Source organism: Caretta caretta, chromosome 2 (assembly GCF_965140235.1).
Source record: "Caretta caretta isolate rCarCar2 chromosome 2, rCarCar1.hap1, whole genome shotgun sequence".
Classification (NCBI taxonomy): domain Eukaryota; kingdom Metazoa; phylum Chordata; order Testudines; family Cheloniidae; genus Caretta; species Caretta caretta.
Window position 1 is genome coordinate 135,376,295 of NC_134207.1, and position 26,691 is coordinate 135,402,985.

Here is a 26,691-nt window from a genome sequence, read left to right on the forward strand (position 1 = left end):
ACCTGCACCCGTCCACACAATGAAGCCCTTTATTTCGACTTAAAGGGCTCTTAAAATCGATTTCCTTACTCCACCCCTGACAAGTGGATTAGCGCTTAAATCGACGTTGCCGGCTCGAATTTGGGGTACTGTGGACACAATTCGATGGTATTGGCCTCCGGGAGCTATCCCAGAGTGCTCCATTCTGACCGCTCTGGACAGCGCTCTCAACTCAGATGCACTGGCCAGGTAGACAGGAAAAGAACCGCGAACTTTTGAATCTCATTTCCTGTTTGGCCAGCGTGGCAAGCTGCAGGTGACCATGCAGAGCTCATCAGCAGAGGTGACCATGATGGAGTCCCAGAATCGCAAAAGAGCTCCAGCATGGACTGAACGGGAGGTACGGGATCTGATCGCTGTTTGGGGAGAGGAATCTGTGCTATCAGAACTCCGTTCCAGTTTTCGAAATGCCAAAACCTTTCTGAAAATCTCCCAGGGCATGAAGGACAGAGGCCATAACAGGGACCCGAAGCAGTGCCGCGTGAAACTGAAGGAGCTGAGGCAAGCCTACCAGAAAACCAGAGAGGCGAACGGCCGCTCTGGGTCAGAGCCCCAAACATGCCGCTTCTATGATGAGCTGCATGCCATTTTAGGGGGTTCAGCCACCACTACCCCAGCCGTGTTGTTTGACTCCTTCAATGGAGATGGAGGCAATACAGAAGTAGGTTTTGGGGACGAAGAAGATGATGAGGAGGAGGTTGTAGATAGCTCACAGCAAGCAAGCGGAGAAACCGGTTTTCCCGACAGCCAGGAACTGTTTCTCACCCTAGACCTGGAGCCAGTACCCCCCGAACCCACCCAAGGCTGCCTCCTGGACTCAGCAGGCGGAGAAGGGACCTCTGGTGAGTGTACCTTTTAAAATGCTATACATGGTTTAAAAGCAAGCATGTGAAAGGATTACTTTGCCCTGGCATTTGCGGTTCTGCCTTTGCAAAAGGTTTCTGGGGAGGGCAGCCTTATTTCGTCCTTCATGGTAGGACACTTTACCACTCCAGGCCAGCAACACGTACTGGGGAATCACTGTAGAACAAAGCATTGCAGTGTATGTTTGCTGGCATTCAACCAAAATCCGTTCACGCGGTGGGAGGAGGCAAAATGCGACCTTGTAACGAAAGCACATGTGCTATGTATGTAATGTTAACTTTCAAGGTTTACCCTGAAAGAGTGTAGCCACTGTTTTATAAAATGTGTCTTTTTAAATACCGCTGTCCCTTTTTTTTTCTCCACCAGCTGCATGTGTTTCAATGATCACAGGATCTTCTCCTTCCCAGAGGCTAGTGAAGCTTAGAAAGAAAAAAAAACGCACTCGCGATGAAATGTTCTCCGAGCTCATGCTGTCCTCCCACACTGACAGAGCACAGACGAATGCGTGGAGGCAAATAATGTCAGAGTGCAGGAAAGCACAAAATGACCGGGAGGAGAGGTGGAGGGCTGAAGAGAGTAAGTGGCGGGCTGAAGAGAGTAGGTGGCGGGCTGAAGACAGGGCTGAAGCTCAAAGGTGGCGGCAGCGTGATGAGAGGAGGCAGGATTCAATGCTGAGGCTGCTGCAGGACCAAACCAGTATGCTCCAGTGTATGGTTGAGCTGCAGCAAAGGCAGCTGGAGCACAGACTGCCACTGCAGCCCCTCTGTAACCAACCGCCCTCCTCCCCAAGTTCCATAGCCTCCACACCCAGACGCCCAAGAACACGGTGGGGAGGCCTCCGGCCAACCAGCCACTCCCCCACAGAGGATTGCCCAAAAAAAAGAAGGCTGTCATTCAATAAATTTTAAAGTTGTAAACTTTTAAAGTGCTGTGCTTAAAGTGCTGTGTGGCATTTTCCTTCCCTCCTCCACCACCCCTCCTGGGATACCTTGGTAGTCATCCCCCTATTTGTGTGATGAATGAATAACGAATGCATGACTGTGAAGCAGCAATGACTTTATTGGCTCTGCAAGCAATGATTAAAGGGAGGAGGGGAGGGTGGTTAGCTTACAGGGAAGTAGAGTGAACCAAGGGGCGGGGGGGTTCATCAAGGAGAAACAAACAGAACTTTTACACCGTAGCCTGGCCAGTCATGAAACTGTTTTTCAAAGCTTCTCTGATGCGTACCGCGCCCTCCTGTGCTCTTCTAACCGCCCTGGTGTCTGGCTGCGCGTAACCAGCAGCCAGGCGATTTGCCTCAACCTCCCACCCCGCCATAAACGTCTCCCCCTTACTCTCACAGATATTGTGGAGCACACAGCAAGCAGTAATAACAGTGGGAATATTGGTTTCGCTGAGGTCTAAGCGAGTCAATAAACTGCGCCAGCGCGCCTTTAAACGTCCAAATGCACATTCTACCACCATTCTGCACTTGCTCAGCCTGTAGTTGAACAGCTCCTGACCACTGTCCAGGCTGCCTGTGTACGGCTTCATGAGCCATGGCATTAAGGGGTAGGCTGGGTCCCCAAGGATACATATAGGCATTTCAACATCCCCAACAGTTATTTTCTGGTCTGGGAATAAAGTCCCTTCCTGCAGCTTTTGAAACAGACCAGAGTTCCTGAAGATGCGAGCATCATGCACCTTTCCCGGCCATCCCACGTTGATGTTGGTGAAACGTCCCTTGTGATCCACCAGAGCTTGCAGCACTATTGAAAAGTACCCCTTGCGGTTTATGTACTCGGCGGCTTGGTGCTCCGGTGCCAAGATAGGGATATGGGTTCCATCTATAGCCCCACCACAGTTAGGGAATCCCATTGCAGCAAAGCCATCCACTATGACCTGCACATTTCCCAGGGTCACTACCCTTGATATCAGCAGATCTTTGATTGCGTGGGCTACTTGCATCACAGCAGCCCCCACAGTAGATTTGCCCACTCCAAATTGATTCCCAACTGACCGGTAGCTGTCTGGCGTTGCAAGCTTCCACAGGGCTATCGCCACTCGCTTCTCAACTGTGAGGGCTGCTCTCATCTTGGTATTCATGCGCTTCAGGACAGGGGAAAGCAAGTCACAAAGTTCCATGAAAGTGCCCTTACGCATGCGAAAGTTTCGTAGCCACTGGGAATCGTCCCAGACCTGCAACACTATGCGGTCCCACCAGTCTGTGCTTGTTTCCCGAGCCCAGAATCGGCGTTCCACAGCATGAACCTGCCCCATTAGCACCATGATGCATGCATTGTCAGGGCCCATGCTTTCAGAGAAATCTGTGTCCATGTCCTGATCACTCACGGGACCGCGCTGACGTCGCCTCCTCGCCCGGTATCGCGTTGCCATGTTCTGGTGCTGCATATACTGCTGAATAATGCGTGTGGTGGTTAATGTGCTCCTAATTGCCAAAGTGAGCTGAGCGGGCTCCATGCTTGCCTTGGTATGGCGTCCGCACAGAAAAAAGGCACGGAACGATTGTCTGCCGTTGCTCTGACGGAGGGAGGGGCGACTGACGACACGGCTTACAGGGTTGGCTTCAGGGAGCTAAAATCAACAAAGGGGGTGCCTGTACATCAAGGAGTATTTCAGGCAGGACTGCACGGAGGGTTCCAATAAGAAATGGTGCACCTAAGTTATCGTTGTTATTGGAACAAGGAGGTTAGCCTGGCCTCTGATTGATACATGGCTAGATTTACCTCGCTGCACCTTCTCTGTGAGTGACTGCAGTGTGACCTAGAGGAATGAGTCCCCTAGACAGGGGAGGAGGCAAATGAGTACAAAACAAATCTGGTCTATTTCTTGTTTTGACCCACTCCATCTATCTTTTACATCTTTGGCTGGCAGCAGACGGTGCAGAAGGACTGCATGCCATCCACATCTCATGGCTGCTTGGCAGAAGATGGTACAGTACGCCTGCTAGCCATCCCCATCTCTTGCCTGCCTGGCAGAAGATGGTGCAATACGACTGCTAGCAATCCTCATCTCTTGCCTGCCTGGCAGAAGATGGTACAGTACGACTGCTAGCAGTCCGTATCGCCTGCCTGCTCACCATAAGACGGTTCAATAGGACTGACTGCAGGACTAAAGAGAATGACCTGGTCAAGTCACTCCAAATTTAGTCCCTGCGCCCATGTCTGCCCAGGCGCTCCCAGCCGACGCGGCCAGGAGCACCTCGGACACGATGAGGACGACTACCAATCGTATTGCACCGTCTGCTGCCAGAAGGCAAGGGGTTGCTGCTACTGTGCAGCAAAGCCGTACCGCGTCTGCCAGCACCCAGGAGACATAGGGTGACGGTTACCTGAGCGGGCTCCATGCTTGCTGTGGTATGGCGTCTGCACAGGTAACTCAGGAAAAAAGGCGCGAAATGATTGTCTGCCCTTGCTTTCACGGAGGGAGGGAGGGAACGGGGGCCTGACGACACGTACCCAGAACCACCCGCGACAATGTTTTAGCCCCATCAGAGCGCTCCATTGTGACTGCTCTGGACAGCACTCTCAGATGCCCGATTGTTTGCCATTGCTCTGACGCTGGGAGGGGCGCTTACAGGGTTGGCTTCAGGGAGCTAAAATCAACAAAGGGGGTGGCTTTACATCAAGGAGTATTTCAGGCAGGACTTCACAGAGGGTTCCAATAAGAAATGGTGCACCTAAGTTATTGTCCTTATTGGAGCAAGAAGGTTAGCCTGGCCTCTGATTGATACATGGCTAGATTTACCTCGCTGCATCTTGACTGCAGTGTGATCTAGAAGAATGAGTCCCCTAGACAGGGGAGGGGGGGGAAGCAAATGAGTACAAAACAAATCTGGTCTATTTCTTGTTTTGACCCACTCCATCTATCTTTTACATCTTTGGCTGGCAGCAGACGGACTGCATGCCATCCACATCTCATGACTGCTCGGCAGAAGATGGTACAGCACGACTGCTAGCAGTCCGTATCGCCTGCCCGCTCACCATAAGACGGTTCAATAGGACTGACTGCAGGACTAAAGAGAATGACCTGGTCAAGTCACTCCAAATTTAGTCCCTGTGCCCATGTCTGCCCAGGCGCTCCTGATCGACCTCACAGAGGCGACCAGGAGCACCTCAGACATGACGATGACGGCTACCAGTCGTACTGTACCGTCTGCTGCCACAAGGCAAGGGGTTGCTGCTACTGTGTAGCAATGCCGTACCGCGTCTGTCAGCACCCAGGAGACATAGGGTGACGGTTACCTGAGCGGGCTCCATGCTTGCCATGGTATGGCGTCTGCACAGGTAACTCAGGAAAAAAGGCGCGAAATGATTGTCTGCCCTTGCTTTCACGGGGGGAGGGAGGGAACGGGAGGCTGACGATATGTACCCAGAACCACCCGCGACAATGTTTTAGCCCCATCAGGCATTGGGATCTCAACCCAGAATTCCAATGGGCAGCGGAGACTGCGGGAACTGTGGGATAGCTACCCACAGTGCAACGCTCCGGAAGTCGACGCTTGCCTCGGTACTGTGGAAGCGCTCCGCCGAGTTAATGCACTTAATGCACTTAGAGCATTTACTGTGGGGACACACACACTCGAATTTATAAAACCGATTTCTAAAAAACCGACTTCTATAAATTCGACCTTATTCCGTAGTGTAGACATACCCTAAGGAATAAGTCCCTCCTTGGAAAGGGAAGTAGCTTATGGAAGCCAGCATCCCCATGGACAAATTTCATGTTGGTATGACTTTTTAACAGCAGTAATTTCTGAAATGAATGTAACACACTCTGTGGCACATATGCCACTGGAAAGGCCAGCTTCTGCTCCCCCTAAAGTCAATGTGAGTTTTGCCATGGACTTCAGTAGGATCAGGAGTCCCCAGATTTTCCAACATTAAAGGGAAACATCAAATGTTTTATACTCCAAATTTTGCTTATTGTAAAATTAATCATTTTGCAGATGAAGATTATGCCAAACGTCTTCCTTGTTCACCCAATAACCCATACTCAGATTTATCAGTACAGAATGTTCCATTTCTTAAAAATTATGCTTTTAAATTCAAATATATAGGTTAGATATGAATGAAGTTTTACAGGGAAATACAAGGAAAGAGGATGGAGAACAGTCCGCATTTCTTAAGAGATCTTATACTATAGGAAATTAAAAGCAATTTACAACTATGTAGCTAATATATTGATGCATACAATACATTTCTCTGTCACCACACACACACACACACACACACACACACACACTCAATTTTTGCCTGTTTGGAGTTGGCTGTGTAAGACTATACACACACATTCTCCAGACACAATTAGGGCACCTGCTTCTGAAAACTTGGCTACGACTTTTAAAAAGCCCATAAGAACGAGCAGCCCTTTAGATTATTCAATTATTATTTAATCAGTCATTTATTAATAGTATATTTTAAACTTTAAAAAAAGTTTTAGCAAGAGTGGAGTGGCCAACAGACCATCCCATTCTCATTGTTTGGAGTGGGGGATATTTAGAATACCTCTTACACCTTTTTATTTGTATTTCTTATATAATATCAGGAACCTTGTTTACTTGCACCTGTTGATGACACACAGTTTTGGATTTATTTTTGATTGGTCAGTCTTATGGCTGATTTATTCTGACTATAAGAGACGAGGAGATGCTGCTGCTGGAGTCTCGTGTTTCTAACCCTTGTCAAAGCAGTCTAGAATATCAAGTGACTTTTCTAACTTTCTTCATAAACTGCAATTGATAAATTACATGTCATTGTGGTTTTGGTTTGGACATGTCTTGTGGTTTTGTTCTTTTCCAGACAGCTCACAGGGCCATGCCCTATCAGTGAAATACAGTGATAGGCACAGGTATTTCTAAAATAATGCCTTGCATTCAGATAATAATTTCCATCCCAAAATAAGCACCCTGCACCTGTCCCAGTGACTTGCAGGATGTGACCTATATATGTTCAGGAATACCCCCTCACCACCACTCACTTTGCATCACTGATATGTAGCCAGCCCCGGAGAGAGAAACAGTGAATCTCACCTATACTAACAGTTTAAGACCAGAATTACCCAAATTGAAATTTGACCTGGGGACCGGACATCACACTTCTCTTGTTAAAAGTGCCACGGAATCTCAAAAGACCACAAGGGGTCAAACCTGGGCCATAAGTCACCTGCAAAAGAGGGTACCCTCAGCAGCAGTGTCCTCTAACAGCAACCGGAACATCAGTTCAGTTCTGAGCTATTGGGAATAGTGCGAGCACTACTTCCTGCAGCACTTGGTTTTCCTTTGTGGTCTACTATCCAGCAGCTGACCCTATTTAGCTTGTGAGAGCTGATGAGCTTGCAGGTTAGGGTGGTGTGGCTAAATCATAATTGTATGGCTTTCTTTTTAATCTTCACAATATGCTAAACAGCCATCTATTTCAAAAGCCCATTTCCTCTTTAAGATCAACGAAAGTTTCTGCTGCTGCAGCCTCTTTATACATACAATACAATATTCCTGATCCAAATTTTTTTTCCCAGAAACCCAGTGTGATGACTAATTTTTGTTTCAGCACCACATGTGGGTGAAAATAATTGTTTAAGAACAGAATGATGCAGTGCTCCATCTGCGTGAAATACTTACCAAGGCCAAAGCTCAGGCTTCCCGTAGGAAAGTAAATGGATATATCCTGCTAGCATGGAAAAGGTCACACAGATACCCTTACTACCTGTCTTTCCGCCAGTTACATAACCTCCACCCTCCAAAAAAAAAGCTTAATGCATTTAATAATTCGAGTTTATTGTGGTGTTACCAGCTTCCAGTGGTCTGCTCAGTTGGAAACTTGATGTGTGGTGGGATCTGAAGCTAATACTTGCTGTACGGGGGGGACACCAAGAACTCAGAAAAATGGAACAGCAAATTTTGCTATTCGGCACAGTTTTAAAAGTTCATAAATGAAGGACACATTTGAGAGAAGGCTTGGTAGGGAAATCAACTCTATTGTTCAATTACAAATAGCTTTTAAATTTCGTTTTAAAGGAAAGCGTGTACTTGTTACAAGTATTTTGAATCAGAGTAAATGTCTATTCAGTTTAGGTGGTCTGCAAATGCCCAGAAAATTAAGTTCTGGACCTAAAAATGGAATGTAACAAAATTTTCGATTGCTCCTCTTCCTTATACCCAAAAATCCAAAGTAAAACTGACTAGTGACCACCTCTGGTTTTGCTTTCTATTTCTACTTAATTTTCATTGTTCTTCTGTTCTTACTATAAGTACTTTCCAGGGAAGAGAAAGGGGGAAAATGGGACCAAAGTAATGGAAACACAAACATTTCAAATAAAACTTGTATTAGTCCGTAGTAAATCATTACAAATACACTCCATTACAAGCTGTAAAGTAGCTTATCTGACCTAGTTAATAGTTCACTTGAAACTCACTTGGAACAGAGCTAATTTCTTAGCAGACATATGTTGCTGTACCATGGGCAACATTGGCACTCTCCTTTTAACTTGCAACATACCTGGAGGATATAGAGGTTAGTCAACAGGAAGACTTCGGATCTAAGCTATAGTTAGTGAAGAGCTTAGGAATCCTCCAGAACTGTATTGTACACATAGACTATCACCTAATATTAATTGTCTTATGAGAAAAATTGTCGTATGATAATGGGCAAAAAATTTGAGCTCCCTTACAGGCCTCGCCTAGTGGAAGAATCCTCTTTGCAGTCCATTATATTAGGTTCACTACTTTTGTGCTGCCAACTCATAGCATTTATACTGGATGTTTTCTAGTTTGCTACTTAGTATTGAACTTATAAAAGTAAAATTTTGTTTACATTCTATTTACCTTGAGGTGACAACTTTTACCACCATTTAGACAGCCATCAGGTTATGAGACCTGGCCAGAGCCTCCACTTGGTACTTTATTATCATGCATACGCTTCAACACTGTGAAATGTTTTGAAACAAGATGGGCTGTTTTAGTCAAAGTGTTTCTGTTGAGTTTTCTGTAAAGAACACAATGCTGTAAAGAATATCTATCTTTGTAACTGTCCAAAACATATTTCAGTACAGATTTGAACCAGATGCCATTTAGTCACTCAAATTTTCACTGTCACTGTTATAGAACACTCTGCTCCTTCTCATCTAAACAACCACATAAACCAGTGCCATACTCAATTGCCTCCTGTAGGAAGCTCCTTGAAAAACCACATCTGCTGGTTGATCCTGTGCTAAAAATATGGGTCACTGACAAAAGGAAAAGCTCCCTTGGGAGTTCTTTTATAGAGCAATGTCAAGATACTTAGGCTTGTCTACACAGGAAAGCTATACTGGTATAAGCTAAGGTGTGAATCTGAGGTGCTGTGGTTATACAGGTGTAACTTCCTGTTTGGTATAAGAGTACATTTCCAGCCTTTATTTGTTGTTTTGGAAGTGGTTTAAGCGAAGCCAAAAACAAAAGCTACTCTCATTCCAGAATAATTATGTCCATATGGCAGTTACACTGGTTTAGCTCCATTGGTTTAAATATAGGGCTATAAATGTAACAGTATAACTGGAAAAATCTCCCACATAGTCTATCTGAAGTAACCTAATCTCTAGAGAAAGGGCTTGACTATGTCAGAAACAGTCCATCTGAAGAAAATATGAATTGTCTTGCTGCTTGTTACATAAAGATGCTACTTAAAGGTAACAGGCAGATTTGTTTGTTGCAACAGAGCTTACTTGTGATCTTCTTTGCATGCATTCTCTGACTTAATCTAGATAAAATGTGGCATTTCCAGCATACAATTTCTTTGATTGTCTCCTACAAATAAGTAGATACACACTTGGAGTTTAATAATAAGGAAACCAGTTAACAGAGCTACATCAATCTAGCAACAGGGAGTATGTATCCCTGATAAGGAATATGAAATTCTGCTAGTGGTTTGAGCACAGGAGTAGGAGTACTGAATTCTCCCTCAGTCTCTGACATGAACATCTTTCCTGGTCTTGGGCAAGTCACTTAGCTCAAAATTTTCAAACTGGTGCCTGAAGTTAGGCACCTAAATCCACATTTGGGCACTTTGGCTGGGTACTGGGAATCAGCAACTGAACTCACATTCTGGTTAACCAACTAGGCCCCCAGGGAAGGCTTGATTAAGGGGAGGAGTTCGTGATTACTAGAACAGATTGGGGCTGGGTTGCGAATGAGCTAGTTAGCCTATTAACAAGGAGACTGGATAAGAGAGCCCAGGAAAGAAATGCAGGAGGGGAGAAGTGAGGAAGAGAGAGAATCAAAGACAGAAAGTGAAAAAGAAAGAAAAGGCTATTAGGGCCTGACAGAAGAGTTTTCTGGAAGGTAACACTTTCCCCTGCTCAGCCTCTCCCCATTTTCTTTGCTCTGTACTTGGAGAAGGGGTAGTAAAGATGGATAACCTTGTAACTACTGTGACCATACTAGTACATAAAAGGTGATGGAGTGAAACCCTGTAAGGGCTGGTCTGCACTGGGAACTTACATTGGCATAGCTACGTTGCTCAGGAGTGTGAAAAATCCACACCGCTGAATGATGTAGTTAAGCCTCCTGAACCCCTAGTGTAGAGAGTGCTAGGTCAATGGAAGAATTCTTCCTTCAGCCTAGCTACTGCCTCTCGTGGAGGTGGATTACCTACACCGGTGGGAGAATCCCATCGGTGTAGATAGGGTCTGCACTGAAGTGCTGCATGGTGAAGCTGTGCCGCTCTCGCATTTCAAATCTAGACAAGCCCTAAATAAGCTGCGTGGCGATATCTACAAAGGGAAGGTCTCTGAGCAGTTGGTGTGAAGCAAATAAGGATGGGTGCAGAGGGATGCCGTCACAGGTGCGTAGATTAAGTGACTTATTTTTTCATTCAGAGATGCTAAGCATTGGTAGCTGTGATATCTGTTGGTGCTGAGCACCTCTTAAAACCAGACCCCTTGATTTACATGCCTAACTTTAGGCATCCATGTTTGAAAGCTTGGCTCGTCTCTCTGCCTCCCTTTTGCCTTCTGAAAAAATTGGAATACGTTTCCTACTACACAGTGATATTGTGAGGATTAACTCAGTTAATGTTTCTGGAGTGCTCTGAAAATAAGTGCAAGTATAATTTTCTTACCTTGGCTCCCATAGCTTTGGCAATAACTATATCATGCATTTTGGGCCCCATCCTGTGAGGTGTTGCATGTCTCCTTTAAGGTGCTGAACATTCTCAACCTATATTGACTTAGCTAGGAACTAAAGTCACTCACTGCCTTGAACGTCTGTCGCTTGCTCAACAAATAACACATCAACACCAAAAGGAATAACAAAATCTTTAAATTGATCTTCTTTAAACCTGTCGTAGTGAGGAAGGGCTGATAATTGCCCTTCAAATAAAGTATAACCTGAGTCTGCTCCCCCTAAACTTGGGGAGAGGAATATAATTCAGCAAATCCCTTTGGAAAAACAACACTTCCTGAATTGTTTTCAACTGTAAGAAACATACACTTAAAGAGCATGTTGCTGAAGCACGTTTTGAGTGCGAAAGAGCTTTCAACACAGTTGTTATGAGACCTTTTCTGTAGGATCACAGCATTTATCAAGATTTGAAGTTGGTTTAGGGTTAATCATTAATTAAACAGTACCTGATGATGAGTCAGTTTAGCACTACAAGGTCATTTCACTATGAATTCCTCTTTCCCAAGAGTTGGGGTGGGAGAGAAGGGAGCCGGGACTTGAAATCAAGGATCACTGCGTCATAAGGCTTTCTGCTCACCGAGGAATCATGACCTTCTGTAGCAGTGCCACGGTCCCTGGCTCAAGTCAGTTTTTGTGGAGATGGTTCAAATAAAATATGTACAGAAGGCAGTTAAGTACCCAAGTGCTGTGAATACATGATGTATGGTATCTTTTTCATTTTGAATCACCTCATCTTTTTCCTCAGAGGGGTGGCAAGGATGGCCAAAGACTAGAAAGTACAATCCTTGCCTTGGATCTGGAATTCTCAAGTTTTTGTGAAGAGCAGAGTGGCTGCCAGTGTTGCACTAGACTCATCTACACTTCATTGAATTTGGAGCCAGTCTGTACCATGGTTGATTCCACAGATGGTACTTGCCCACACACAACATATTTGAAGCATGATTGCTTGCTGTGGGGTGAATTGTGTTTTGGCCTTGCTGGTGAGCAGCATTGTAGTACGGTTGCCAAGCTTTTAACATGGTTATGGGATGTTATTGCTGAAGTGTATAGTGCCTCTCAATGTCTGTATAACAGTGTTAGCCAGTCTTCATATGTCCCGGATATGAAGAGCTCCCCAAATGGCTCCTCTCAGCACTCTGTGCACCCTGGGTCAGATATCCCACAGCATGTTCTGGTGAGGCACGGTGGTTTGCCCTGTACTTTGATACACAATGGATACCATGGAATCTAATGATTCTGGGATCACTTCCAAGCCCCCATGCCTTCCAAAGCCTTCCTGTGTTCCCAATGGAGGCTACAAAAGAGTAGAATAATACTGAGCTCAGACTATTTAAAAATTAGTGAAACAAAAGATAGATGTTGTAAGGCTTGTAAAAAGAACATCTCCACATAAGGGAATGGTTTCTGTTGCCCATTTAAGTCAGTAATGTGAGTGGCAAGGGAGAATTTCCGACTTGATACCATAAGATAGTGAGATGGGGAGAAGAGAGTTTTACAGTCTTCTTAAAACAAAGAATTGTAAGCATGCTAGAAACTTCTGGGTTAGAAGTTATCAAACGCAAGAACTGGCTAATGCAGCCAACATCATTAAGTCAATAGAATAATAAAGACGTGGGTAGAATATATATCCAGTGATTAAGCACCTTTGTTCTAAATCATGTAAAGTAAAAGGTGGGTGCGGGAAGCAAATAGTAGTGTGAATTATGGTGAATAAATACTTCCAGTGTGAAATGCCATTAGCTAAAGATTGGGTAGATAAACAAAATGGTATCTAATATAGTCCAACTTTCTTCTAATCTGACTCCGTGACTGCTCCCTAGGAGAATTTTTCAAGGTTAACTTCTTTGCTGTGCTACAGTAGGTGAAGGCAGATGTATTCATCACCTTGGAAGCCTTGTGTATAATGAATACTCAGAACAACTGCTCTGGTGTTTTGTGGCGGAAATCGTTTTGCTTCCCTTCTGTAAGATAAACTAGGTTAATTTTTTTTTTTAAAGTTCCTTGGCTTTCTAGCATTCCACCATAGAGCAGAATAAACAGGACAGTCATAGCACGGGATGTGCTTTGCTGTTTTAGTATTATTTTATAGTATTTCCATTGTTGTGAGAGCAGAGTTTCAGTATTCAACTTGTGAGGACAAAGGTTACCTAAGAGAATCCTTTCCCCTGCATGGTTGTATTACTTTTATTCCCTACCCTGTCTCATGTTAAAGATGAGACCAACACTAGAAATTGCTATAACTTAAGAGCAAATAGTACACAGGGAAATTGAGAAAAATGCACAGCAGACAAGAGCATATAATATGTAAGATGTTCAAAACAGAACCTACGTTATCCTCCTTCAGGGGATAATCTCATGGAAAGGAAACATTGATACGGTATCGGTTATTATTGGGAAATCTGGATGCATTCCCCTTTGCCATACTCTAGTTTCCAGTTGCATGACTCCTCTACCACCATATTCCAGGCAGGGTTGAATAGGAGGACTGCCTGAATGCATTTATTTGTAATAAATGCTTTTGCTAATTTTCATCAGACAACGCAGTGCAATTCATTTTTGGGTAGCTGAGAGGAGCATGGGAAGGTATGTAAAGAGTAATGTTGTTCATCAAATTAGAAGGTTGTCCATATAAGTGTCTCACAACCTTTGCTGCCGTGCGAGCCCATCAGAAGAGGGTCTGATTTTAATCAGTTTCTTTTAGCTTTAAAGTGTTCTTAGTAACATGCCTGGATAATCTGACCATATTTCCTGTTGAACTCAAGTGTAACCCTTGTTATTTAAAAGAATGCAGACAAGGGCTTTCAGGGTCTCATGTGCTGAAGGTTCATCAAGCAAAACTCACAGACAAACAACAATTTTCATACTAAGATTTACAGAAAAATGCTAAGGTTTTTTTCCCCCTCTTTATCACAGATTTTCTTTTTTGTACATATAACTGTCCGCAGTTTTATAAGACTAAAAAACTCCCTGTATTTAAATCCTCTTTCTTGTCTACCTCTAAGGCCTGGTCTACGCTAGGGCAGGGGATCGATCTAAGTTACACAACTTCAGCTACGTTATTCACGTAGCTGAAGTCAACGTACTTAGACCTACTCACTGCAGTGTCTTCACTGTGATGAGTCGACTGCTGCCGCTCCCCCGTCAACTCTGCCTGCGCCTTTCGTGGCGGTGGAGTACAGGAATTGACAGGAGAGCGCTCAGGGGTCGATTTATCGTGTCTAGACTAGACTCGATAAATCAACCCCTGCTGGATTGATTGCTGCCGGCCAATTTGGCAGGTAGTATAGACATATACTAAGAAATACTGTCCTTGGGTGTGTCAGATAGCTATGGGTCATCCTTTGTGCTAAATGTGCCATAGCATCATATAATTTAAGGCTGGAAAGAACCACCAGATCTTCTAGTCTAACCTCATGTATATTACCAGTTGCCCTTGAATTAAGCCCAATAACTTGGATTAGACTAAATTATGCAGGCTTTAGGAGACTAAACTGTTGTGTGCCACTGGCAGAAAACAGAAGGAACTGAGGTGCACTAATGCCCGAGGCCTTTGCAATGGCAGGGAATTGATTTGATGAGATATACCTAGCTAATCCTAGCAAGTGACCCTTGCTTTTCCTATGTACTCTGCATACCAAGTTTTATTAGGGTCCCCCAATATGTATACATGCAAATTGGGGTAGCAAGGTGAAAAATTTTCCAGTATTTAATGCAGCTATTGCTTGTGCATGTAAAAACTGGCTAGTTGTACAAATGAATGCGTAAAAACAACGAGGAGTCCTTGTGGCACCTTAGAGACTAACAGATTTATTTGGGCATAAACTTTTGTGGGCTAAAACCCACTTCATCAGATTCATGGAGTGAAAAATACAGTAGGCAGGTATATATATTACAGCACATGAAAAGATGGGAGTTGTTTTACCAAGTGCGGGGTCAGTGCTAACAGGACCAATTCAATCAAGGTGGAAGTGACCTGTTCTCAACAGTTGATAAGAAGGGGTGAATATCAACAGAGGGAACATTTACTTTTTTTAATTTAAGTAATTTTCCCTCTGTTGATATTCACCCCTTCTTGCAGCAGTGGGTGATAATCTGAACATCTCTTCACATTAGGGTTGTCAACTTTCTAATTGCACAAAACCAAATGCCCCTGCCCTGCCCCTTCTCTGAGGCCCCACCCCCCACTCACTCCATCACCCCTCCTTCCATCACTCGCTCTCCTCAATCCTCACTCACTTTAACCGGGCTGGAGCAGGGGGTTGTGGGTTCTGGCTGGGGGTGTGGGCTCTGGGGTGGGGCTGGGGATGAGGGGTTTGGGGTTCAGGAGGGGGCTCTGGAATGGGGGCAAGGGGTTGGGTTGCGGGAGCGGGTCAGGGGTGCGGGCTGTGGCCGGGTGGTGCTTACCTTAGGGGGCTCCTGGAAGCAGCCAGCATATCTGGCCCTTAAGCGGAGGACCAAGGAGGCTCTGCCTGCCCCCACAGCTCCCATTGGCCACGGTTCCCGGGCAATGGGAGCTGTGGAGCCAGTGCTCAAGATGGGGGCAGCGTGTGGAGCCCCCGTGGCTGCCACTGCACCTAGGAGCCAGATGTGCCAGCCTCTTCTGGGACCTGCATGGAGCCAGGGCAGGCAGGGAGCCTGCCTTAGCCCCACCGTGCCACCCACTGGACTTTTAGGAGCCCGGTCAGTGGTGCTGACTGGAGCCTCCAGGGTCCCTTTTCGACTGGGCGTTCCGGTCGAAAACTGGATGCCTGGCAACCCTACTCCACATTCTCTTCTTTAAGGGTAACTGCTTTAATGTACCATCTTTCCTGGGTCATTTTTGTTAATTTCTCACAGTCCCTGTGTTTACCAGCAATGCAGTTTGGAGTTGATCTGTGGTCTCTTACTTAGAGATGTGCCAAACCATAGACCAGTGGTCCCAAAACTGTGCGGTGTGACTCCCTAGGGAGACAGCAGCCCCTGAGGTGGGTGTGGAGGGAGCACCGCTCTGTCCTCAGCCCCGCCTGCAGCCTCAGCCCGTGGCCCCAGCCGCGGTTCTGGCTCCAGTCTTCGTCCCTGGCCCCAACTGCTGCCTTGCTTCTGGCCCGGCTTCTGTCCGTTGGGGAGCGGGCAGATTACATTGGGGTAAGGGGGGGGCGTGACTTAAAAAATTTGGGGACCACTGCCATAGACCAATAAGAGCGGTGACCCATCCACTGCCAGCTGCATGTAACTTTCAACCTGGACCATCTGAAGTGCTGTCTATGATGAGTGCTGGTCTAAAGCAGGGGTGAGAAACCTACGTCCTGCGGGCCGGATCTGGCCTGCTGCTTAATTTCATCTGGCCTGCGGCAAGTCTCTGCACCGTGGGTTGAAAGCCCCAAGCCTTGGCGCTCCCCCTTGGGGCTGGAGCTGCAAGTGCTGGCTTGCTCGGCTGCAGGGGGAAGCTAAGGTTGCCAGTCCGCTGAAAGTCCGGTCGGCTCCATGCAGCTCCTGTAAGTGACCGGCATGTCTCTGTGGCCCCTAGGAGCAGGGGCTGTCGGGGAAGCTCCGCGTTCTGCCCCTGCCCCCAACGCCGGCTCCTCAGCTCCCACTGGCTGGGAACCATGGCCAGTGGGAGCGGGCATTGTGCAGAGCCCCCAGGTCCCTCCGCCTAGGGGCCGGGCATGCCGGATGCTTCCAGGAGCAGCGTGGAGCCAGGGCAGGCAGGGAGCCTGTCTTAGCCCCACTGCGCAGCTGACCAGGAGCTGTCTGAGGTAAGCGCTGCCCAGCCAGAGCCCCTATCCCGAACCCCGTGCGCCAAGTCAGAACCCCCTCCTGCACTCTAACTCCCTCCCAGACCCCACATGCCAACCCCTCATCCCCAGCCCCACCCCGGAGCCCGCAATCCCAGCTAGAGCCCTCACCCCCTCCCACATGCCAACCCTGTGCCCCAGCCCGGAGCCCCCCACGCACCCTGAACCCCTCATTTCTGGCCCCACCCTGGAGCCTAGGAGAAGCCCCGAGCCTCCGTGCCCCCATGTGGGGCTATGTGTGGCCCACAGCTGATTTTTTCTGTGGGTCAGTGGCCCCGATAGAAAAAAGGTTCCCCACCGCTGGTCTAAAGGGTGCTTCGGAAACTTCCTCTTAATTTTTTTTTTTTTTTTTTAAATAAACACTAGATTCAAAACCATGAATTCTTTGCTACTTGGACAATTTTATTCAACATTAAAAATGCATTTGATAAGGTTTTAAAGCAGCTTAAACAGCCACATTATAATCCATTTCAGAATAGAAGAGTAACAACTCTGTATATGCTCTTTTGAGAAAGTGCTGGTGCTAAGGGGATACAATAAGGATTTACCCCTCTTTTACTTGTCCTCTCTGCTTCACAGGAGACCAAGATTCGCAGTTCAAATTGTTGATCTAAGTAATCATCAATTTGCTAGTCACATGGGAGTAATGAGCTGACCTATCAAATATAAAGAGCTGTCAGTATTTTTACCAGCCAGTGCAACTTATGTCTGTTTCTACATGCTGGCATGTGTGCATACACACAAGATGGTGACATCCATGGAATAAACATGGTTCTGCAATTTATCACACACTTTTGACCATTTCACTTACCCTTTGACTGCGAATCCATCTCTTGGGGTATCTAACTTTCTGAGCCCCTGAGCAGCTTCAAACAGCTGCCTTTGTTGTTTTTGTTTTTTCAAGTAACCTGCTAGAGAAATCTGCTCCACGATGAGCAATATACAGTCCTGAACCAATGATGTGTTTAAAGTTTGATAGCTTGCAATCCAGCAGGGGTAGAGATTGGAGAGATGGGGTTCATGGCTTTCCAATAGGATGCACAACATTATTTCTAGATGGACAGGGTGGAAGTCGTGACATTGTAAGCTACAGAAAAGCTATTTTAAGTCACTTTATGGGTTTCAGTGGTTCTCTTTAATCCTGATATAATTGGGCTTCTTGTAAGTGAAGTACCTGGTTTTATAGGCAAAGAGATGGGGGAAAAAATTCACTATAAAATTATTTTTCATAATTCAAATTATTATTTGTACTGCGGTAATGCCCGGCTCTAGGGGGCTTAGCCCCGCTATACCAGGTACTGTAGAAGGAGATGGTCCCTGACCCAAAGAGATTTCATGTTAAGTAAGAGGTTACCATTGCATGTCGAGGAATACATGATGTTGGGGTATGAAGATTTATTAGCACTCATTTGGGATGGCCTACATAATTCATTCACTGCTACACCACTTGTGAGTAATGCAACTGTCCTTACCACATGCTGCGAATACTTTTATATTGCACTGCAACATCATGCACCCTGGAAGATCATTCTGAACGAAGCAGGCCTTCTGTGGTTCACTGGCTCTTTCAGTGTGCAAACCCTTGACTACAATGTGTTTTAATAGTGTAGTATACAACCAGGGTAACTATGCATGTGTACACTGTGTAGCCTTCCTTCATCTTTTACTCTGGCTGATTGATGGTTGTTAAGAATACCATTGTTAGTCTTACAACTATGCACATGTGCACATAGGCTCATAATTCAGCCACATCAAAACCAAGAGCTCTCTTCTTCCACAGGGGTTGAATTTCTGTTTTCTATCCTCAGTTGTTAGATCTGTTCAAAACAAGATCTGTGCGACAGTGCTTTTATACTGGGGAATGGGTGTTTTCCCTCCTACTTCCATCATTCTGCAAGACTGCTGAACTGCTTTTGCTCAAATTAGAAACAAAAACAGAGTGTGTGTGTGTGAGAGAGAGAGAGAGAAATCATCCTTGAGCAGATCAGGGACTGGAAAATTTTAGCTCAGTAGCTTTTTTTTGGGGGGGGGGGTGAAACCTGAAAAAGAAGCTCTAATAGAAATTCTTGGGCAACTGCAAATAGCTTTGAGCAGCACACTAGCTATAATGAGTTAGTTAGCATTGCTTTATCCCTGTGCATAGAGGTATGATTTCAGTAGACATGAGTTGGTCGTGCTTTGAGGGTGTGGAATATGGTTTCACAGTCCAAACGAAACATGCTTAGGCCAACTCTTTGCTATTATGAGACACGTAACTTAGTTTCATGCATGCTCTGGCCTGCCACTTTGGCTCTTACAACAAAGATTTTTCCTACTTTGGTTAAAAGTATAGAGGGGGGAAAAACCAGCCTTTGATTACGCATGCTGTGTAATATGTGCACATCCCTCTCTGACACAGGTTGACCCTGTAGTGGCTATTTAAAGCAACAAGGCTTGGCCGTGGGTGTGGTTCTGTCAAAATGATCACACGTCAGTGAAGTCGGAAGACTTTTTACAAGAGCAAGAGTGTTGATTATTTCATAATCTCTTCCCTTCCTGTGCCCAGTAGGTGCCTTGTTAATTTTTGTAACAGATTCCTCGTAGTGTGCAGAGTCAAGTCAAATGAAATGAAGCTGGCACAATGACACGAGGCAGCAGTATCAGTGTTGCCAGCCCTTGTGATGAGTGGTGTCTTGCTAAAAGCTGCAGCTGCTGGAATCAAGACACTGCAGAAGAGTCTGTTTTCAGTTGCAGATGAAAGCTTGAAAATGTGAAGTGCATCATAAAGACTCAAAAATCAGAAGGCAAAATGTATTCATTATTAACAGTAAACTTATTATGATTTTAAACTAACCTCATTATTGTGGGGGCCCTGATCTTTGGTTTTTGAATGCTTGGGGTACTACACAAGTCAGTATGGAGTATGTGACTTGTGTAGTAACGTCTTTGGGAAGGCTTGCAATCATCCCATCAGAACATTTTGCAGTCCAAACACTTGTGTTGATTTAGATACTCAGGAGGGGGCTGTTTAGGGATCTGGGGCAAAAATTGGGGGATTGGTCCTGCTTTGAGCAGGGAGTTGGACTAGATGACCTCCTGAGGTCCCTTCCAACCCTGATATTCTATGATTCTATGTGTTCGGTTTGGGTGATGTCTCTTACTCATGAATGGACATCTGCAGGGCTATGTGGCAGGAGTGAAAAAGCAGCTGGGGTGGAAGGAGACCCTCAGTACATGCCCTATTAGCCAAGAGTTATCTGCTTGGTTGGGTGGATTGAGTCCGCTGACTCAAAGGGTATGTCTTCACTACAGAGTTAAGTTGAGTTCTTACCTGAGTTTCAACCCAATCCTCCCACTGTCTACATTCACAAACCTTTTGCTGGGTTTGGATGTGCTTTAAGCTAGGACTAGCTGACCTGGCTGGGTGTATAGGTTCTGCTTTCACTTGGGCTTGAATTTGCCCACTTTGCAGTGAAGATACAGTTTTAAATCACTTTAGTGCTGATAATCATCTGATGGCTTGCAACAAATTCCCTGAAGTTGCCTGGGAAAAAGTCTTAGAGTGTCTCAACACAAAGAGCCATGTGACTTGCCCCAGACAACCATGAGTGCAGAAACAGTGAGGGTAGAATAACATGGGTGGTACTTTGCTGTCACACCCAGGCTAGGCTAACCCAATGAGCTCACACCTGGAGGCTCATCGCCCAGGCTAACCCTGCAATGAAGACATACCCCAAAGTTCCTCTGTTGGGATGGAGTTGGCAGGGCCCCTCAGAGAAGGAGGTTTGGGAGTTAACACCCCCTTGACAGGAATGGGGCAATTCAGACCTCTCAGAGCTATTATTTGTCTTTTTGCAGACTCAGACAGCCATCATTGCATTGAAGCGTCTGAAGAAGTGGGTTTTTTACCCATGAAAGCTTATGCCCAAATAAATCTGTTAGTCTTTAAGGTGCCACCGGACTCCTTATCATTGCATTGGTTATATTTGGGTAACTTAAAAAAAACAACAACTTTTCTTTGCAACCATGGGCTTTGGATCAGACACTACAGCAAAAGGTGAAATTCTGATGTAATCACATATTTCCGGGACCTGAAGCCTGAGGCAGAGACTGGCAGATTTTCTGTCTCATAAAATAATTAGTCAGCAAAAGGGTTTAGTCATGCTTGATGTTTGGCAAGGGGAAAAACCCTATCTTGTCATAGGACCCACCTATATGTTTGAACGCTGAGTAACAGTAAACTGAGAACTAATTTGGATAAGGCTGAAAAAGAGAGCCCTAGAAACTAAGTGGATGCTAATCTGACACTGCCCAAGTTAAAATCCCCTGGACATGTCAGAACAAATGGCAGAAAATGAGTACAGTAACTGAGAGGCCAACACAGCCTCCCATTGGTGGCAATGGGAGTTTTTCCATTGCTTTCAATCACAGCTGGATCAAGTCCTGATCATGGTTTAGTAGGGTTACCAACTATGGCAGTGGTGGGAGGGACCTCTGTGTTGCTGTTTTTTCTTGGATGATCCTTTTCTAAGCCCTGGTCTACACTAGGACTTTAGATCGAATTTAGCAGCGTTAAATCGATTTAAACCTGCACCCGTCCACACAATGAAGCCCTTTATTTCGACTTAAAGGGCTCTTAAAATCGATTTCCTTACTCCACCCCTGACAAGTGGATTAGCGCTTAAATCGACGTTGCCGGCTCGAATTTGGGGTACTGTGGACACAATTCGATGGTATTGGCCTCCGGGAGCTATCCCAGAGTGCTCCATTCTGACCGCTCTGGACAGCGCTCTCAACTCAGATGCACTGGCCAGGTAGACAGGAAAAGAACCGCGAACTTTTGAATCTCATTTCCTGTTTGGCCAGCGTGGCAAGCTGCAGGTGACCATGCAGAGCTCATCAGCAGAGGTGACCATGATGGAGTCCCAGAATCGCAAAAGAGCTCCAGCATGGACTGAACGGGAGGTACGGGATCTGATCGCTGTTTGGGGAGAGGAATCCGTGCTATCAGAACTCCGTTCCAGTTTTCGAAATGCCAAAACCTTTCTGAAAATCTCCCAGGGCATGAAGGACAGAGGCCATAACAGGGACCCGAAGCAGTGCCGCGTGAAACTGAAGGAGCTGAGGCAAGCCTACCAGAAAACCAGAGAGGCGAACGGCCGCTCTGGGTCAGAGCCCCAAACATGCCGCTTCTATGATGAGCTGCATGCCATTTTAGGGGGTTCAGCCACCACTACCCCAGCCGTGTTGTTTGACTCCTTCAATGGAGATGGAGGCAATACAGAAGTAGGTTTTGGGGACGAAGAAGATGATGATGAGGAGGTTGTAGATAGCTCACAGCAAGCAAGCGGAGAAACCGGTTTTCCCGACAGCCAGGAACTGTTTCTCACCCTAGACCTGGAGCCAGTACCCCCCGAACCCACCCAAGGCTGCCTCCTGGACTCAGCAGGCGGAGAAGGGACCTCTGGTGAGTGTACCTTTTAAAATGCTATACATGGTTTAAAAGCAAGCATGTGAAAGGATTACTTTGCCCTGGCATTTGCGGTTCTGCCTTTGCAAAAGGTTTCTGGGGAGGGCAGCCTTATTTCGTCCTTCATGGTAGGACACTTTACCACTCCAGGCCAGCAACACGTACTGGGGAATCACTGTAGAACAAAGCATTGCAGTGTATGTTTGCTGGCATTCAACCAAAATCCGTTCACGCGGTGGGAGGAGGCAAAATGCGACCTTGTAACGAAAGCACATGTGCTATGTATGTAATGTTAACTTTCAAGGTTTACCCTGAAAGAGTGTAGCCACTGTTTTATAAAATGTGTCTTTTTAAATACCGCTGTCCCTTTTTTTTTCTCCACCAGCTGCATGTGTTTCAATGATCACAGGATCTTCTCCTTCCCAGAGGCTAGTGAAGCTTAGAAAGAAAAAAAAACGCACTCGCGATGAAATGTTCTCCGAGCTCATGCTGTCCTCCCACACTGACAGAGCACAGACGAATGCGTGGAGGCAAATAATGTCAGAGTGCAGGAAAGCACAAAATGACCGGGAGGAGAGGTGGAGGGCTGAAGAGAGTAAGTGGCGGGCTGAAGAGAGTAAGTGGCGGGCTGAAGACAGGGCTGAAGCTCAAATGTGGCGGCAGCGTGATGAGAGGAGGCAGGATTCAATGCTGAGGCTGCTGCAGGACCAAACCAGTATGCTCCAGTGTATGGTTGAGCTGCAGCAAAGGCAGCTGGAGCACAGACTGCCACTGCAGCCCCTCTGTAACCAACCGCCCTCCTCCCCAAGTTCCATAGCCTCCACACCCAGACGCCCAAGAACACGGTGGGGAGGCCTCCGGCCAACCAGCCATTTCCCCACAGAGGATTGCCCAAAAAAAAGAAGGCTGTCATTCAATAAATTTTAAAGTTGTAAACTTTTAAAGTGCTGTGCTTAAAGTGCTGTGTGGCATTTTCCTTCCCTCCTCCACCACCCCTCCTGGGATACCTTGGTAGTCATCCCCCTATTTGTGTGATGAATGAATAACGAATGCATGACTGTGAAGCAGCAATGACTTTATTGGCTCTGCAAGCAATGATTAAAGGGAGGAGGGGAGGGTGGTTAGCTTACAGGGAAGTAGAGTGAACCAAGGGGCGGGGGGGGTTCATCAAGGAGAAACAAACAGAACTTTCACACTGTAGCCTGGCCAGTCATGAAACTGTTTTTCAAAGCTTCTCTGATGCGTACCGCGCCCTCCTGTGCTCTTCTAACCGCCCTGGTGTCTGGCTGCGCGTAACCAGCAGCCAGGCGATTTGCCTCAACCTCCCACCCCGCCATAAACGTCTCCCCCTTACTCTCACAGATATTGTGGAGCACACAGCAAGCAGTAATAACAGTGGGAATATTGGTTTCGCTGAGGTCTAAGCGAGTCAATAAACTGCGCCAGCGCGCCTTTAAACGTCCAAATGCACATTCTACCACCATTCTGCACTTGCTCAGCCTGTAGTTGAACAGCTCCTGACCACTGTCCAGGCTGCCTGTGTACGGCTTCATGAGCCATGGCATTAAGGGGTAGGCTGGGTCCCCAAGGATACATATAGGCATTTCAACATCCCCAACAGTTATTTTCTGGTCTGGGAATAAAGTCCCTTCCTGCAGCTTTTGAAACAGACCAGAGTTCCTGAAGATGCGAGCATCATGCACCTTTCCCGGCCATCCCACGTTGATGTTGGTGAAACGTCCCTTGTGATCCACCAGAGCTTGCAGCACTATCGAAAAGTACCCCTTGCGGTTTATGTACTCGGCGGCTTGGTGCTCCGGTGCCAAGATAGGGATATGGGTTCCATCTATAGCCCCACCACAGTTAGGGAATCCCATTGCAGCAAAGCCATCCACTATGACCTGCACATTTCCCAGGGTCACTACCCTTGATATCAGCAGATCTTTGATTGCGTGGGCTACTTGCATCACAGCAGCCCCCACAGTAGATTTGCCCACTCCAAATTGATTCCCAACTGACCGGTAGCTGTCTGGCGTTGCAAGCTTCCACAGGGCTATCGCCACTCGCTTCTCAACTGTGAGGGCTGCTCTCATCTTGGTATTCATGCGCTTCAGGACAGGGGAAAGCAAGTCACAAAGTTCCATGAAAGTGCCCTTACGCATGCGAAAGTTTCGTAGCCACTGGGAATCGTCCCAGACCTGCAACACTATGCGGTCCCACCAGTCTGTGCTTGTTTCCCGAGCCCAGAATCGGCGTTCCACAGCATGAACCTGCCCCATTAGCACCATGATGCATGCATTGTCAGGGCCCATGCTTTCAGAGAAATCTGTGTCCATGTCCTGATCACTCACGGGACCGCGCTGACGTCGCCTCCTCGCCCGGTATCGCGTTGCCATGTTCTGGTGCTGCATATACTGCTGGATAATGCGTGTGGTGGTTAATGTGCTCCTAATTGCCAAAGTGAGCTGAGCGGGCTCCATGCTTGCCGTGGTATGGCGTCCGCACAGAAAAAAGGCGCGGAACGATTGTCTGCCGTTGCTCTGACGGAGGGAGGGGCGACTGACGACACGGCTTACAGGGTTGGCTTCAGGGAGCTAAAATCAACAAAGGGGGTGCCTGTACATCAAGGAGTATTTCAGGCAGGACTGCACGGAGGGTTCCAATAAGAAATGGTGCACCTAAGTTATCGTTGTTATTGGAACAAGGAGGTTAGCCTGGCCTCTGATTGATACATGGCTAGATTTACCTCGCTGCACCTTCTCTGTGAGTGACTGCAGTGTGACCTAGAGGAATGAGTCCCCTAGACAGGGGAGGAGGCAAATGAGTACAAAACAAATCTGGTCTATTTCTTGTTTTGACCCACTCCATCTATCTTTTACATCTTTGGCTGGCAGCAGACGGTGCAGAAGGACTGCATGCCATCCACATCTCATGGCTGCTCGGCAGAAGATGGTACAGTACGCCTGCTAGCCATCCCCATCTCTTGCCTGCCTGGCAGAAGATGGTGCAATACGACTGCTAGCAATCCTCATCTCTTGCCTGCCTGGCAGAAGATGGTACAGTACGACTGCTAGCAGTCCGTATCGCCTGCCTGCTCACCATAAGACGGTTCAATAGGACTGACTGCAGGACTAAAGAGAATGACCTGGTCAAGTCACTCCAAATGTAGTCCCTGCGCCCATGTCTGCCCAGGCGCTCCCAGCCGACGCGGCCAGGAGCACCTCGGACACGATGAGGACGACTACCAGTCGTATTGCACCGTCTGCTGCCAGAAGGCAAGGGGTTACTGCTACTGTGCAGCAAAGCCGTACCGCGTCTGCCAGCACCCAGGAGACATAGGGTGACGGTTACCTGAGCGGGCTCCATGCTTGCTGTGGTATGGCGTCTGCACAGGTAACTCAGGAAAAAAGGCGCGAAATGATTGTCTGCCCTTGCTTTCACGGGGGGAGGGAGGGAACGGGAGGCTGACGATATGTACCCAGAACCACCCGCGACAATGTTTTAGCCCCATCAGGCATTGGGATCTCAACCCAGAATTCCAATGGGCAGCGGAGACTGCGGGAACTGTGGGATAGCTACCCACAGTGCAACGCTCCGGAAGTCGACGCTTGCCTCGGTACTGTGGAAGCGCTCCGCCGAGTTAATGCACTTAATGCACTTAGAGCATTTTCTGTGGGGACACACACACTCGAATTTATAAAACCGATTTCTAAAAAACCGACTTCTATAAATTCGACCTTATTCCGTAGTGTAGACATACCCTTAGGGGCTGACTAATTGTTTTAGGCTGGCAGTCAAGATAAGACTTTGCTTTGAAATAACATTCACCTTTGCCATTTCCTAACAAAACCATCATAGACGCAGTATTATGTGCTCAGATTAAGGTGACAGATGTTGGGAAAATGCCTTGATTCATATTTGATATGTATCCACGGTTCTGCTTGACAAATACTATATAATGGTGCACGTGCAATCCTGTAAAATATTTGCTTTCTTATATGGTTATCCCTTAGGAATTCATCAGATTTGGGGCTTGATATTCTTTTTACTGTAGTTAGTTACCATTGGGCAGGTACAGTACTTTCTGAGATGGGTACTTTATATTATAGGTGGGTGCCTATCCATGTTCCCCACTGTCCTAATAGGATTTCTGAGCCCTGAATGAAATGTGTCTTAGGCATATATTAGCATAATAACCACCTGAAAATCTCAAAGTACAGACAGTCTGTGAGGGTAGCAGAAATACACTGTCCTACACAAAAGGCAACCCCAATCATGACTCCAGGCAGGCTTCAAACACCATCACGGGGGTTAAGAAACTAGCCAGTTCCCAATCTCTTGGTCTGAACAAAGGGGCGTAGTGGCAGTTGTTAGGAGAAGGAGCACATTGCCAGAAGTGCATTTGTTTG

At 46.6% G+C, this 26,691-nt stretch overlaps 2 protein-coding genes across 2 annotated transcripts in view; both read left to right on the forward strand.

Annotated features, from left to right (window-relative positions):
- Positions 1-26,691, forward strand: part of MYO10 (myosin X) — a 295,459-nt gene that overhangs the window by 77,629 nt on the left and 191,139 nt on the right. The window lies entirely within an intron of this gene.
- LOC142070827 (uncharacterized) lies at positions 393-1,828 on the forward strand. Its single transcript, XM_075124777.1, has 2 exons — positions 393-881; positions 1,270-1,828. The coding sequence occupies exons 1-2, from the start codon at positions 479-481 to the stop codon at positions 1,809-1,811; spliced, it is 945 nt and encodes a 314-aa protein (XP_074980878.1). The 5' UTR covers positions 393-478; the 3' UTR covers positions 1,812-1,828.